Below are 17095 nucleotides of genomic sequence, written 5' to 3' on the forward strand. Positions count from 1 at the left end.
TTAGTGCCTAATAAGCTATGCGCCACCATGGTCCAGTCCAGTGCATCATATTTGGGATGGGCAATATGCATCTGCTGGTAGGGACGTCCGATTTACATGAGCCGCGGCCATCACGGCGGGAATGACCGGACGGCTCGCCGGAGTTGCCGTCGTAGCCGCTGTTGAGAACATCTTGATCCTGACAGAACGGTGCGACCTAGGGCGATAATGTGCAGAGGAAGTCTCACCAAATCGTAATTTGTCTAAGCAATATATCTTCGTTGAGAAGAAGAAGAAAATGTGTAAGCAATAGACGGTCTCGAATGAAAACAGCATCCTTCATATTGCGATGACCGATGAGGCGAGGTGCATACGTAACGCGTGCGTCAGCGAAGATGAGAGATTGCACATAGGAACTCTGATGCAATCTACAGGCGACTAGGCAGAAATTTCGAGACACAGTATATCCAATGAAACGGCAAAAGGTAAATGAAAACAAAATAAAATAAAAGCTAGAAGTCAAAAAAGGTTTTGACCCATGCACCCAGGCTGTGAATGCGATAGACACTGGTTTGACAGGCCCATCTGGCCCATCTTACCTAACGCAGTCACGATCCGGGGGCCCAGGCTGTCAGGGAGGGAATCGGAATCTGTGGGCCTTTGGGCTGCCATCAGAGCCCACCTGAACTGTTGGCACGTGCAGTTTGGGGGTCCACGAGTGTTGACTACTATGCCGGAGGAAGGGTTCCTTCGTTTCACACTTGCAACATCATTAAAGCAAGAGTAACCGCAGACGACAGAACAAGAAGCACTCCAATTATTCACAAGATCACCTTCGCTCGAGTTCTGTTAGATGAGCACTATTACTCGCATACCTTTTCTTATCAGATAATATGGATCAAGCAGCGGTGGATCCAGAGGTAAAGAGGCTCTCTTCTCCTTCTTCCCTCTTCTCCACCTCATGTTCCTCCTTTTCTTTTTCCTCTTCATCATTCGCCGCTTATTTTCCCTTGTGTTCCAGCAGCTAAAGGGTCTAGCCCCTCCCCTTAAGATCAGCCGCTAGTTGTGTGCGATGTATGGCAGACTGGATCTTGGCCCATTGGGGTGAGACCAGTAGTATTAAGGTAGCTGTACCATCAAGGTATATTCAGTCTACTATAATAATATAATTCTGAAACGAGCAAGTGTGTTCCAAGTGTCATTCGTCTTATGGCTAAGCATACACATGCCAGTGGATTCTCAAACTCTTTGTGCGGTTGACCTCTGGCTTGGATGGATTACCTGCCTCTGGATCGAGATCGAGAGTCAGTCTGGATGCATAACCTACAAGTTAGGCCGCTACACACACACACGCTCCTTGCACTGTCATCATTCGCACGGTTATTTATCTGTTTATTTTTAATCGCTGACAACACGAGACGCAACAAACGTTAGGCTAGCTCCAGACTGGTTAAGCTAGCCCGGCAGCTGTCGGGGCGAAACGACAGGTCGAGTAGACCCGACGCTGATTATAAGTCAGAGCACGCTTTTTGACACATGGCTACCCCGGAGCAGCTCGAACCAAGTCGTACCCCGGCCCCGTGTCAACTGCGTAACGCAGGCTATCTCCAATAACTACTTTAAATTTTTATTCTTAAAAATATTATTACAGTATTTCTTATTTTTTCATCTCCAGCAGTTACCCTATTTTCTACCCTCTACTACTCTTTTTCTTTCTCCGGACCCGCTATCAGACTCTATGAACAGTACAGCTACAGTGTTGCTACAGTACAGACATTGTTTTCTTCCTCCGACCCACTGTCAGTAACAGTACACCGCAAAATCACTGTACCAGACGAATCTGCAAAAATAACTCCTCTGCTGGAGATAGCCTAACCACGCAAAGGTCGCATCCGCATTGCCGGCGCGTCGTTCAGTTCAGCTCGCATGATTCCGGCACGTCAAACACGTCCGTCCTCCTTGCTTTTTTCCTGACGCGACGCGATCGGCGTGTGTCGTCGCGCGTCCTCTCCTAACCCTCCGAAACCGACGCCGCCGGGTCAGCGTCGACGCCGTTCGTCGCTCGCCCCCGCGCGCGACACGCACGTGTTACACGGCACGGGAGGGAACTCGCGCGTTCCGTCGTGCTGCCGCTAGCTGCTTGACGAAGCGCCGCGCGCACTAGCTAGCTCGCGTTCTTGCGACGATGTGCATGCATGTCGCCGTGTGCGCGCGAGCGCGCCTGGGCGCGCCGCCGTGTTTCGCACAGCAATTGAAGGAATTCCCCTTCACGGCGGCGGCGGGTCGACCGGGTTGGGGCCGGGGGTGCCCTCGGCCGCACGGCACGGGAGGACGGCTCGCCGACCGCGACGGCGACTCCACCAACGAGTCCGTTCGTGGATTATGAGCACGAGCAATTCAGAGTCTGTACAGATGTTAGTGGCTAAGAAAGACGTGGAGAAAAATTACCACCAAAGAGAGTGTATATGCTTGGTAGAGGGAATTGATTGCACGCGACTAAAGTCCTGATTACCATCCCACCTGAGTGCTATTAGACAATCCTGAGACGAAAGATCGAGATCCCCAGGTTTTTAGAATCGTTTGTTGAAGAATCACTCAGGCGGCAGGGAAAGAGATCCGGGCACAAGTTAAACTACTCGTTCAGTGAATCAGTAGATCAGCTCAGCTAGCTAGGGGACGAGATGAAACCAAATGAATAAAAACAAGTCGAAGGACGAATATACTATAATAATTATGGATGTATTACTGAACCAAATGAGTAAAAACTTGTAGAAGGACAAATATATTATGATAATTATAGATGTATTACTGAGCCCCATGGGCATATTTATATAGAGTATATGATTTGTATCGTAAGACAATCCTAAAAATAAGATCGAATCGTATTAGACAGTGACGAGGATATATAATTGTTATTATATATTGTTGGGGGATCGTCATCAAAGACCTCCGTCGCACCTTGACTCCGCCCGCTTAAGAACGAAGACCATCAAACTTAGGATTCCTCTGGAGCCCTAGGCTCCGGAGCGACCCTGGCGACCCAAGCCTTCGAAGCCTTCTGAAGGCTGCTAACCACCGGAGGCCATGGACCTCCAGAGGCTTCAGGAAGGACGAGGGCCCCCAAATGAGACTAGTAGAGCCAGGTCTACCAACCTCGTGGTATTTGCCACGATGCAACTGGCATTTACTACCCATCAAGTGGTTGTCGTTCTGATACGTGGGTACAAGTGGTGGCCATCCTGACACACTGAACAAGACTGGCGCCGTATTTGGCGACTGACCAAGCACAGTGGCCGTTCGTCGCTGTCGTGACTGCCATGATTGGGTGATGTCATCAGTGGATCGATATTTTAGCCTTTGGCCTGGGCGATCTAGTACGAAACTGGCCATGTAACCCATTTGCACTAGTAGTAGATCTTGTCTCTACCCCTGAGAAGGTATGCCTATAACCTTAGGCTCACTAAAGCAATATACATACTGACCATGGGCACATGGTGCTATGAGGGGAAATTTCTGAGAACTATTGTAGGCATCCTATTCATCTTTACTACTTCTCTAAGTTTCAGTCGCTCTAGTAAGAATGATTATTGCCACACCTTGTTCGTGGAAGATAGTTTCTTTAATCAATAGAGGCGCCGTCCGTAGGGAGCACAGACGCACTAGGAGAGGTAGGATGCCTATAGCAAACATGACTCTCTTAGAGTATGTATGTGATTTTGGTGATTAATAATAACTTAGTTAATAAAACTAATATGTTTATCAAGTATATCCATTAGTAGGTTTTATGGATACAATACATGAAGAAGTCACCAAAGTCGGGACAAAGATTTATTACATTAGAAAAGTCCTAATAAAATTGACTACATCAAATGGTCCAGTGCAGAGGAGCTTGTTAGAGTGATTCAGCTCATGGCAACTGTACACATCGGAAGGTCCGATGTATGAAGTTGACAACGCCGGAGTGTTCTGACACAAGAAGACGAATACGATACACGTCGGATAGTCCGACATTTTGAGTTGCACATGCCGGATGGTACGTCGAAGTATTTCTTGCAGAGAAGGTTGCAGATGTTGAAGAATGAAGATCAACACGCCGGATGGTCCGGTGTCCTGATGATGAACACTCCGAAGTATTTTGTGCAGAGAAGAAGTGTATCGGTCTGGCGATGGAGTTGAAGAGTACACCGGAATGTCTAGTGTTCACATATGTAGGAAATATGCCCTCAGGGAGATCACTCCAACAAACTCCTCTGTGCTGATTAATTAGGGTTATCCCAGTGTTGTGTGGGCCAGATTAGAGGCGTGGATGAGGGAAGTTAATTCTTAGATTCCACAAGGCACAAGAGGGGGCTTCTGGGTAGGAGTTAGACTCGTGTAAACCCTTGCGGTGGAACCTGGAGTGATGGTGACACATACTGGGAGGATTCTTTGTAAAGGCTTCATAGTGATCTCCTGGGCACACACTCTAGGTAGTGTGTAATGTGCCTGATCAGCATGGGCAACATGGAGACTTCAGTCACCTGCTTGCAAGTGATAAAATCACGACTCGCGGGAAAATTGTACACCTCTGCGGAGTGTAAAATCTAATATATCAGCCGTGTTTACGGTGATGAGAGACTTGGATTCTCACATGATTAGGTTATTTTGGTTATGGTTATGGTTTGGTGGTGCTAGGAATACTAAATGGTTATGGGTTGCAAGCTGGTTAGATTTGGGTTGTGGTTATTGGGTCTTTTGGGTTACATTCATTTAATAACTGCTTAATGCTTTTGAAACACATTACTGTTTTTTACTTGCATTTACGCAAATATACCATGTGTTAGTCTATTCTTGTTGAAAGCCTACATTTCATTATTTTTTCCATACTTGTTGAGTACTACATGTACTCACCCTTGCTATCTTCCACAATACATATGTTGCTCAGTGGAGGACTTTAAAGATTTTCAAGATAACGACCCGGTGATCTAGTAGTGTGTCTTTCGGTCAGTGCCTGTAGAGTTGCTTGGTCGTAGAGGCTTTCGTCCCACTGTTGTCAATTAGTTTGCCGTCGTTTAGATAATAAAGTTGTTTAGTTCAAGTCTTTAATGTAAAAGTTGAACAGTTGTAAGTTAAAGTATTGCTTTTGTTACTTCACCTGTGACATTCTTATGTGTGTTAAACTTCCTATGCACACATAAACCGTACTTGATTTTGTTCGTTAAATTCGGGTGTGACATGCAGACCCTACCGGTTCAAAGGCCCTGCAGCAACAGCATGGCGACAACATCGTGGCACCTCAAGGGGTTGTGACTGAGGCTGTAGCTACACAAGCCCCCGCCACTAGCTAGCAGGCACATATGGTGGTCCTTCAGGCCCAACTGGCCAACACCGTAGGGCTCCGGAGGCCGCCAAGGGCGTTGTGTGCCCTTCATCGCCCCGAGCGCTGCCCCTGTACGCTCCGCACGTGGCTGAGCCCTAGGTCCATCGACACAAAGCTCCACTCCTGGACTCTGACTCACCCCTGCTGGAGGGCTTGTAGGCCGTGCACTTCTCGGACGGGTTCTGAATCCCCAAACTTCCTAAATCTAGGGGCGATTTGGACCCAGAGAAGTTTGTTCACTCATACACTCTCGCTATCGAGGCTAACGGAGGCAGGCAGGCCACCATGGCCAAGTGCTTCCCCCTCGCCTTGGAGGGAGTAGCCCTTAGGTGGTTCTAGGTGTTGTAGTCGGGGTCCATTTACACCTGGTCCTAGCTCCAGGATGCCTTCTGCAATAACTTCCAGGGGACCTTCGTCGAGCCGATGACCTCTGGCAGCCTGTTCATCGTCAGGCAATAGCCAGGCCAAACCCTTCGGGATTACTTCCGGAGGTTTGCCCAAACCAAGGCCCAGATAAAGGGCATGTCAGAGTCATCAGTCATAGACGCGATGACCTAGGGCTTGGCATCTGGACCACTCTTCGATCGGTTGCACTGACGCCTGGTGCACACAATGAATGCCCTCATGTGCAAGTTAGAAGAATACGCTCGAGCCAAGGAGAAGTAGCTCCACCATGATACCACGGAGGCCATCCCGGACCCCTCCGTCGTACCTGTAAGATCAACTTCGCAAGTAGGGTCCTCCTAGGCCCCTCATCTACCCCAACAAAAAGGGGCTCCAAGGAGTCTGAGGGCTCCGAAGGGCATAGACCCTAACAACACCCACGATTCGGCATCCACAACATCGACCACATGTGAGAGGCTCCGAACCCACCATAGGCTAGGGGACGTAGCCGCAGGAGCCTCGACGTGTTCCCCGAGCGACAACATGCACCCGGCCAGCAGTCCAGAGGCTACTAACCACCGGAGGCCATGGACCTTTGGAGGCTTAGGGAAGGGCGAGGGCCTCCTAATGAGACCAGTAGGGTTGGGCCCACCAATCACGTGATATCTGTCGCGATGTGACTTTCATTTAATGCCCGTCATGTGGCAGCCGCCCTGACACGCCAGACAAGATTGGTGCCGTATTTGGCGACCGACCAAGCACAATGGCCACTTGCCACTGTCGTGTCTACAACGGTTGGGTGATGTTATCAGCGGGTCGATATTTTGGCCTCTGGCCTGGGCGATCTAGTACAAAACTGGCCCTATAACCCAGTTGTACTAGTAGTAGCTCGTGTCTCTACCCTTGAGGGGGGCATGTCTGTAACCTTACGCTCAGGAAAGTAACATAAATACTGACCATGGGCACATGGTGTCATGGGGGAAAATTTCTGAGAACTATTGTAGTCATCTTATTACTTTCTACTACTTTTCTAAGCTTGAGTCGCTCTAGTAAGAACAATTCTCGCCACACCTTATTTGTGGAAGATAGTTTCTTTTACCAACATATATTATATAAATACCATATATCTATAAGGGGTATATGATGATCCTGCATATCTTACTCGATCGGTTGTATATCGTGACCACCATAGAGAAATATATGAAGATAAAATACAAGGAAGGTAATCGTGATGAATAGCGAAGCTATCCTTTGTACAGAAAGGGTTTCCTAGATATCAGGGAGATCAACAGTTTAGAAAAGATTACACTCGGAGGATTTTAAGTATGGTACGCCTAAGTTTCCTTGACTATAGGAGGGGAGGGTGTCGGTGAATCGGGAACCAGGGGTCCCCGAATCCCGAGGCCAGGCCAGCAATCCACCACGTGGCACATTCCCGCGGGTTTCATCTCCGCGAGGGACGAAAAAGACTAAGTCCCGGGAGAGGGCGCTCGGGGCCACAAACAGTGGTCCCTGAGTACCCGGGTCCCCCGATGATCTGCGAAGACTAAGTGTTCGGGAAGAGAGTGCTCGGGGAGGTGAACAGTGACCCCCGAGCACCCAAGTCCCCCGACGACCAGGAGAACTGAGTACCGGGAAGGGTGTACCCGGGGCTGCGAATAGTGGCCCCCCGAGCACCTGAGTACCCCGAGGACCCAAGGAAGGTAGTTCCGGGAGAGAGTGCTCGGGGCTGCGAGTAGTGGCCCCCGAGCACTCGGTTCCCTGAGGATCCGTACAGTCAAGCCTGGGAGAGAGTGCTCGGGCCGTGAACAGTAGCCCCCGAGCACTCGGTTCCCCGAGGACCAAGAGAGGGCGTTCTCGGGAGAGAGTGCTCGGGGAGGTAAACAGTGACCCCCGAGCACTCGGTTCCCCGACGGCCCAAGGAGTCTTCCGTCGGTGGCCCCCACAGAGGTCCAGCGATGAGGTGTCAGCCTGTGAAAGGCCCGATGCTGCATTTAAGAGCGCGCGTGGCCTGTCACCTCCAACTGCTCCCGTCACGCTCGGTGTCAGTCCCTGCCATATTCTGGCAGAAGGGCGTGGGGACATTTAATGCACGGGTCGCATCCCGCGTCATCCGGTGCGCCTCGGGATAGCTTCGCAAGGCCCGAGGCGCCCCGTCTGCCGCCCTGCTGTGGCAGGCGTACAAGATAGAACGGGAGCGCTGGGCCGCTCTGCGGCTGCCTGGTGGGCCCTCTCCACGGCGCCTGTTGCCATCGCCATGATGATGACCGAAGACCGGGCGAGGGAGGGGGGGGGGGTTTCAACCTCCCGTCACTTCGCGCAGAGGCCATGATGACGCCCTTTCTATTTATGGAGCATTGGAACTCGTACCTCCCCCTTTCGGGGCACGCTACCGCCGGCGGGTATTTAAAGCAGCCGGCAGGCACGGACAAAACAGATCGAAGTTGGAGCAATCCAAGGTGAATCTCAGTAAACCAAGAACAGAGAAAAACATCTTCGTACAAGCATAGAAGCTGAGACCACCAAGAATAAGGAGTCCGAGGCTCCGGGATAGACAGACATTCTTGTAACCAACACGTTCCTGAGAGACATTCACAGGGCATTTATAGCATCCACACAGGAGTAGGGTATTACGTTCAGTGCGGCCCGAACCTGTCTAAAAATTCTTCCAGTGCATTTACTGCGTTCTGTATTAGATCATTCCACCACCTGCCATTGCACTCATACTCATTTATTTCTCCAGCAAACATATTCAGAATCATCCCCCCGGCTGAATCTCAAAAAAGAATCCCTCAGAATCCCTACGATAGGAGTTAACCCTCCGACAGAGGGGTATGTCTAAGACACACCACATAGGAGCATAAGCCTCGTAGCAACTCACGCATTTAGATTTATGAAGTCGTGGATCTCCATAGCAAGTTTAGTCAAGTAGAACATCAACACTCATAGAAAATACATGGGAGAAGCAATTCTCATCCGACTTAGGCTTTAGTAGTAGGAATACGGAGAAATCTATCGAATTTCTTAGGATTAGATCTATACACCCTCTCTTTTGTACTTTGTGATTCTGAGATTATAAAAAACAAGACATAACTGAGAACTATTATCCACTCATAGATCCAAACCTATATAAATTCATGTCTCTCTATGCAATATTTTTCGGTGACTAATTATGTATTTTTTAGTTATATTGCAAATATTAATAGTCATGTACGAATTCTCAACAAATAAATTACAATTAACTCTAACAAATTGTATCGTACTTAACAGTCGGATATACCCTAACCTAACTTACCAACCCAGCCCAATGATTCCTCGCTCAGGCAGGCCCGAGATGGTCAAACCTTTGACGATACGTGGCAGCGACGTTACGACACGGGGGATGTGTCACAACCAAAACGAGAGGAGAGCAGCGAGCAGAGAGCAGAGAACAGGACGCTGTCCTTGTCTTGCCTTTTGACTCGGCCTCCGACTACTGAAGTGGGGGCGGAGTGATGTGTGCGGCTCGGCTCTGCCTCTGCGCGTGTGTGGATGGCCAGGCCTGGATGAGTTGAGTGGGTGGCTGGCTTTTTCCGGGCACGCGTGCGACGCCCCGGGCCCCGTGCTTTTGACGTATGGGTTTGCTCTCGCTCGGCTCGCCGTCCCCGGCCGGCCTTCCCCGCCGTAGTCACAAGCATTGTTAGGAATCAGCCACCGCCGCCGCAGCAGGCTGGGTCTAGGCCGGCGTAGCTAGGCCGGCCGCCGTCTTCCAATTCAGATGACATCAACTCGTCTCCTAAGGACTGCCAGTACGTCCGTATGGTACTCGCGTACTTGCATGTATTTCAGCTTCAGCTAGTAATTTTTTTTGTATTAAAAACGCTAATTTTTGCGTCAAATTAGTACGTTGTCCGGGGAAATGGAAGAACTCTCCTGTCTGTGGACCATGATGTACGTGCAGGTTGGTAGATAGGCGTATCTTATTGGTTGAAAGTATTTGCGAGAAGGAATGAAAATAAGAGGAATACAGATATACAGTGGTTGGTCTGGACTCTGAATGGAATATAGGTACATGGACAAAAATCCAAAAAGGAAAGGGAGAATAATAACAGCCAATACAAATCATAGGGTGCCTAACACGATTTGATGAGATTTGAAGGGTACGCTCTTCTATCACATCAACTTTTCCAAACGATACTGATGTCTGTAACTATAAATTTTGAGCTTCGGCCAAAAAATAGCGATATATAATTAGTCTATTTTCTGGGATAAAAATACTAATGAGGTCTAGATTTTACAGGTGAAAGTCTCGGATTGTTTGAATGAACATTATCTCCCCGTACATGTATTCACTTGCATGCTCTCTTAGTCTTAAAATAAATCAAGTCTGTGCACATCATTCTGCAACACTCAAATACTGAATGATTTAGCTACAACTAAACATCATGCTACAATGACAGGCGTGCTATAAAATATGGTTTCTAGATAGTCCAGGGGTACGTACGTATTTTACATCACGCGATAGCGATGTTGAGTTTATCTTCTAGTGGTCGGAAATGCTTTACAGTAAAATAAAGCTGACTGGAGAGATTAAATATAATTATCACTGAGAAAGTAATCTCCTAGAATTATATTAAATCAATTGGAGAAGAATGTAGCACGCACCAACAAGACTTCTGTGTACAAGAATTAGGTGCAGCAGTCCTACTCCAGTTCACTAACCCTTTTCTAGTTAGGTGAAATCACTCAACATTCCCTCTTATTGGTTTAATTTATTTGCTCATGTTGCTATCACCAAGACTTCCTTTTGGAGGTCAATGCCCTTGAGATTACCTAGAATTTATTCGCTGATATTTAATTCGTTTGTTTTATTTGTAAAAGAAAAGCTACATTTACACTGATTCTTCCGACATATCTATGTCCTGATTCTAGTACAATGCGTGAAAAACATGGGAACATAATTCAATTATTGAACTCTATTTCTTCTATCCATTCCAATAGAAATGGGATAATCTCACATTGCTAATTAAAGTGCGCTGACTGGAACATGCACGAGAAAAGCAAAGAAAATTTGGAGGATTACAATTTCAATTTGGTATAGCTAGATGTGACTTGCCTGAATGCCTGGAACAATGGCATGGAGTATTTTTTGCCTGATCTTCTTTTGTTCTGCAACTGACAATATATGCGTTGCATATGACACATATACTCCATACATTTTTTATTTGTCTTTATTGATTTTTCGATATTTAAAACATAACTTAGACTCTTACTTTCTATAACTTTATATCAATATATACTAATAAAATTGCACTTTTGTTAAGGTATTTCTAAAGATAAATGTAGTAATATGATTTTTATATAACCAATCTTAAATAGTTTTGAATGTATCAGCAGTCAAACTTGACTGCACAAATAATAAAATAACAAATAAAAATGATGGAGTGACTAGCGAGTAATGTTTTAACAAAAAAAGAGAGAGAAAGAACATTCAGTTGTTCCGGCCCTAGCTAGCTAGCCATGTACATCGATCGATCACCAGTATGTTCACTCTTGCTAGCTAAGTTATTTGCATTGATCGCCTGCGACTTGTCGCCATCGACTGCTACACCGTGGCAAGCAAACCCCTTCCCCCGTCTCAATCTCCCTCCCCCTTTTGTGATGTATCAAAGGAATTCAATTTTACAATACAATGGATGCCTCCCCCTTTGGTCCTACGCAAATCCGTGTCTGTGTACGTTTTTTTAATGTAGAAAGTATAGCTTTGACAAATGAAGAAGAAATGTAATCATTAAAAATCTTTGTGGGAAAGAGCTTTAACGCTACGTGAAAAAGTCATAGATGGCGGGTGATAAACATTATATCCAAACACGTTATTAATGATTAGTCATAAGTGACGGGTTAGTATTCGCCACCAATGAGATCATAGGTGACGGATCGTAAATATGACTCGTCACTGACGTGCGTCTTCTATATATTGGAGAAAAAGATATAAGTGACGGGTTAATAGGTTACTCGTCACTTATACGTAGCCAATGTCATGTTATCATAGAATTAGATAAATTACTGAAATTAGTTACAAATAATCTTGTATTGAACTTACATCAGGAGATTTCATATCATTTGCTTGAATCGTGAGGAGCATGTTTCACGCAACATAGAATCTACATGCGTTGTCCGGTGGTTGTTGGTGGCACTGCTGAAAAAAAATTTTATTGTTAGATAAAAAAAAGCAGCAAAGAGCATTTAGTAATCTGTTTGGTAGTATTTACCGCGAACATGGTCTTATGTGTCAATCTGCGGTCGTCTTTCGCGTTGAGTCAGAATCGGCTCGAAGATACTTGTCAAAAGCCCTGTATAAAGAATGATCGATTAGAGAACATTTAAATATTATAAAAGTTAAATATGTAAACTAAGCCAGACAGAACTTATGCATCGATGAGTCCTTTTACAGCGTTGTAATCACGCTATATAGGTTTGCCTTTTGGTCCTACTGGTCTTGATAAGTCGATGTATCATACCAAGTTCTACTCGAGGCAAATAAACAGTAAGATCCAATGGCTATCGGTGTTGTGGGCGCCTAACATGTAGTCTATTTTGGAATAGTATTGCATTGTCCTGGTCACATAGTTCACAATGTAGTCGCTATGAAGTTCGATGACCGAGATTGTAATGGTCTCAGGGTCAACAAATCCGATAGGCTTCTTGTTTTTCTTTGTTTCTTTGATCAAGTGTCTACAGATAAGAACATAGTTTCAATATTCAGTGGTATTAACATGACACATCACTTATAACTGTTGCAAGGAGACCTGTCACATATGATCAAGTTATAAGTGATGGGTCGTAAGATAATCCGTCATTTATAACTAGCGCACGGAGACCCGTTACTTATGACCAGTTCATAAGTGATGGGTATAGTTATGATCCATTACCAATGTGATAAGTGACAAGTTATATTATTACTCGTTACTGATAATCTGTCATCAATAACGAGTCAAGGTTCGATCCTGACTCAATGCTACATATATAAATGACATCAGTGACAGGTCAATATCTAATCCCGACATAAGGATACATAAGTAACGGGTCGTAGAAAGATCCGTCGTTAAATCGTGTCTTATTTATCTGTTTTTTACGTAACGTGAATAATAAGTTGAGAAGTAGGACGAGAGACCAATACTTAAATAATTGTTGAGCGATTACTTAAACAATTTTTTTAGCTTAAGAATACCTAACTGCCAAATCCTAGATCTGTCACTGTGTCATACACCTCAAAATTCTAAAACCCTAAGAAGTTACAAGCAGACAAACAGAGTAATAGAGATCATACAGAAACTAGCAACGCATATATATGCATTTATGGATGCATGCAGAGAGACAGAGAAGTGTAGTACTACTGCACTTTGGGTCGTTGAACTACCGACGGATCATGATCAGTTGCACCAGAATTACCTGACGCGATGCCGGAAGACCGCCAACGACTCCGCCCTGGCGCCCTCCGGTCAGAAAGCCAAAATTTTCCTCTCCCTCTTCTTTCCAAACGGTTTATATATACACAGCCCACACATCCGCATCTTTTCCAATACTCATCAGCTTGTTCAGCTTAGTTCAGCACCCCAGCAGCTAGCTTTCCGGCCCCTTCCTGCAGCTTGCCCAACCCAATAAGCTAAGCAAGCACTCACCACTTCACCAGTCACCACACACTCTCTATCCCTTGCACGCACCAACATCGACCAAGAAACGGGGTAGCTAGATCGATCGACATGGGGGATCATGCTGATATGTTGCATGCTGCTCCGGCCATGTACAACGGCGGCGGCGCTGCCCCACATGTTGGCTGGTGGAACACGGCGGTGCCAGCGGCGACGTGCTCGACGGAGCTCGCCGGGTTCAGCACGTGGTCGCCCCATCTGGCTGCTAGCTACGACGTGGCGGCCGAGGAGGGCAAGGCCAAGAGCGCCACCACGGCCTCGTCGGAGTCGCCAGGAAACAACAGCTCAGTGACCTTCCAAGAACCGACCGGCATCGCCGATCCAGCCAGCGTCGGCGCCGCCGTGCCGCAGCAGCCTCTTGCCAGTTTCACCGACTGGATTCGTCTCATGTAAGTTTGAAGTTAGATTCTGCTCTAGACCAGATTCGCCACGAATTCATACTATCATGTGATGGCGTACAATACAAGTACTATCATGTGGCGCTGAGATCTCTCTATATATCTGGTGTGTGTTTGAACAGGAACGGTGGTGCTACTTTGCATGGGTTTCTGCAAGATGGTCACCAGGACATGAGCTCAAGAACTGACCAGAGCCACATGACCGCATCAAGCTTGATGAATCCCTCATCGAATAACCTAGCCCTGCAAGGCCACCACGAGCAGGACCACCACCACCAGCTGCTGTCCAACCTCGGACCCGAGCTACTCTTGTCCCCGACCTCACCCTACGGGTTCCAGTCGTCGCTGCTAAGAAGCCTCATGGAGCCGACGGCGAAGCCGGCTTTGCCGGGGTTTCAGCAGTATGATCAGTACCAGCAGATGGGCCTGGCGCCACCAGCTGCAGCGAGGTTTGCGCCGGCAGGTGTCAGGGTGCCACTCCAGTTTACCAACGACTCGCCCTTCTGGAACCCTTCTACTGCTGGGTTCGGCGTGCCGGCGGCGGCCCCTGACCAAGCTAGCGTACGTGCTGTCAAACCATCGCCGGCGCATCGTGCAGCAACCCATGCATTAAAGGTCGGTACATGCATCTATATGATGCAAATATTTCACGGCAACATTGGCGAGACGTAATTAACGTTTGTTATCTCTATGTGTGTGGTTATGTGTAGACTGCTTTGGAAGGAGTAGGAGAGTCTAGCTCAATCATCACCAAGAAGGTGAACGGCGAGCCGGCGTTAAAAAAACCCAGGCTCGAGACGCCGTCGCCATTGCCAACCTTCAAGGTAGACATACCTAGCTACCTCTATATTATCCATGCACGGTGAAATCAACTTGGTGTTCTTAAACTTCACCGCATCATGAAACCCAGATGGATCTTTAATAAAGTTGTGCATGCATGTGTGCAATATATTTCAGGTTAGGAAGGAGAAGCTAGGGGACAGGGTCACTGCACTCCAGCAACTAGTCGCTCCTTTTGGAAAGGTGAGGGAGGCTTTTGGTGACTAATGCCGATTATATCACAAACAAACTAGTGCTTGGAACTATGTATCAACATCTTCCCCGCAAAAGAGTTCTTCCTTTTCTCCTCCTTTCGAGATCCAACACACATATACAAGAACTCAATCTTATTTCTCGATGCGCGTGCAGACGGATACGGCATCGGTGCTCCATGAGACCATCGAGTACATCAAGTTCCTCCACGACCAAGTTGGTGTAAGTGGGCGAGTACCATGATTCCCCACCTTTAATGATAGCACATCTGAAGCACCAACTCGCACGTTTCTTCACATGAATCATCAGAAGAGGACTGATCAGAGCTGCATGCACATTGTGTTTGCGTCTTGTTTCTGCAGGCCTTTAGTGCTCCATACTTGAAGAACGGACATCAGATGCCCCATTTGAAGGTACAGTCTGTGGATGCCGATCATGCATGCTGCATGCTTGTTCTCCTTTTCATTGTAATGGATCATGGCATATGATGTATGATCTGGTTCAAGTGCTGATCGCTTTACATGCGTGCGTGTGTTTCATTTCAGAGCTCAAGTCCTGACAGGTCCAAGGACAGTAATGGCGAGATATCACTGAAGGGCCGGGGGCTGTGCCTGGTCCCGATATCGAGCACCTTCGCGGTGACCAGCGAGGTCCCCGTCGACTTCTGGACTCCATTTGGTGCCAACTTTAGGTAGAAGAAGGCTGGAACAGGTCTGATCAGAAGCGTCGAATGCATGGCGACCTGACGATATTTCTTAATCTCGATCGTCTAGTAGTGTATGGTCATAATTCATAACTATAGTAGTGTCTAAGCAGCTGTGGCAGTGACAAAAAGGATAGAACTGAGCTAGCTAGATGAACCTTTGGAATGAGTGCTTGAAGACTTGGATTCATTCTCCAGGTTCATCACAGAATAAGCAGGGATCGGCTAATATAACTGAAAGGACATAATTCTGTGCTGATCGTCATCAGTTTCTAATCATGATTGGTTGTTAGGTTGCATCATTGAGTAGTTGTGAAACAAATTGTTAAAGATGTGTAATGGATTTAGTTTAAACTAGTGATGGATCAAAGTGTGTAGCAGGTTTCTATTGATCGTGTACTACCAAATAAAAGTGGCATCTCTTTGATTGATCAGCACTCGCTTTTGGCTAGCTTCTCTTTTGAATATAAACCACATATTTTGCTATTAAGTAGCGCCTTCAGGAATTTGTGCAGATGTGTCTTTTGGTTAAATAATATTGCCAGAATCTTTCAGGTTAACTTATTCCATTTCCGTAGTGGATATCAGCGCATCCATAGCTTTTGCATAGGCATATTCTGCTGCATTTTTTTTATCACATGGACACGTACACAAATGCATATTAATCGATCGAAGAGTCTTATATAATGCATACATTGCGTTCTTGATTTAGTTACATCAGAAATGTACCAATTAAGCTGCTACCGAGATAATAAATTTTGTAAGATGGTACCCAAGTAGATAGGAATTGGAGTGATTACTTTGTGTATGGAGAACTCAGCAAAGCTCTTCTTATACGTAGAGCTACTGCATCAGAAGTACTACATACCTGTAATCTCCATAAAGTCCTGGTTTGATCACTGCGAAACAGAATTTTATCTTTTATTAACACGTAAAAGTTTCATACAAGCTATTTTTGCATACTACTGATCATAGTATAATCGTAGCTCGTTAAAAAAATAGTATAATCATAGCAAATATTTTATGACTAAAACTCATTTGCATCCGGATCCCTGGCATCCCTTGTGGTGCTGTGAGTCTGCGACTGACTAGACTATATGTGCATAAATTTTGGTAACAGCGCACCAAATCTATGAGTGGATGAGTGCTAAAATAGCATGGTTGGAATTAATACATCTGTTGGGGGGAATGGTACCTTACTGGTTCCTCCCTGCTCGGTTTTGGACAACCTCGGTAAATCTTAGACAAGAATGGGTGGTGACACCATAATAGTGAATTAGTTTTAGAAGTTGTCTTGTAGAGACGGAGTTGAAGGAAAAGCTAACGCCAAGTATGAGCACCAAGGTCTCAAAAGGCGCCCCGAAGATCCTGAGGATTCGTCGGAGGCAACAAGGGGCCCGAAGAGCTACTTGGAGAGGGGTGAAGACCCGAAGGACAGGGCATCTCTGCTGAAGACATAAACGAGAAGCGAATGACCATCTAAGGTGGAACGAAGGACTCAAAGGGAACGAGACCGAAGGGAAGCCCGAAGGTAGCCAACCACGGTGAC

The 17095-nt window shown here is 46.5% G+C and overlaps 1 protein-coding gene across 1 annotated transcript; it reads left to right on the plus strand.

The window, feature by feature from the left end:
- The first annotated feature begins 13267 nt into the window (after positions 1-13267).
- On the plus strand, positions 13268-15980 carry LOC133925059 (transcription factor bHLH112-like). Its single transcript, XM_062370879.1, has 7 exons — positions 13268-13802; positions 13934-14426; positions 14522-14635; positions 14769-14834; positions 15000-15065; positions 15206-15256; positions 15389-15980. Exons 1-7 carry the CDS (start codon positions 13465-13467, stop codon positions 15536-15538), a joined length of 1278 nt encoding a protein of 425 aa, XP_062226863.1. The 5' UTR covers positions 13268-13464; the 3' UTR covers positions 15539-15980.
- The last annotated feature ends 1115 nt before the right edge of the window (positions 15981-17095 follow it).

This window comes from Phragmites australis, chromosome 7, assembly GCF_958298935.1.
Source record: "Phragmites australis chromosome 7, lpPhrAust1.1, whole genome shotgun sequence".
NCBI lineage: Eukaryota > Viridiplantae > Streptophyta > Magnoliopsida > Poales > Poaceae > Phragmites > Phragmites australis.

Excerpts from the sequence above, each read along its gene's own strand:
- LOC133925059 (XM_062370879.1), top strand. The coding sequence starts at position 13,465 with ATGGGGGATCATGCTGATATGTTGCATGCTGCTCCGGCCATGTACAAC. Across the intron at positions 14,427-14,521 it reads CAGCAACCCATGCATTAAAG|ACTGCTTTGGAAGGAGTAGG; the intron begins GTCGGTACATGC and ends GGTTATGTGTAG. Across the intron at positions 14,835-14,999 it reads TAGTCGCTCCTTTTGGAAAG|ACGGATACGGCATCGGTGCT; the intron begins GTGAGGGAGGCT and ends ATGCGCGTGCAG.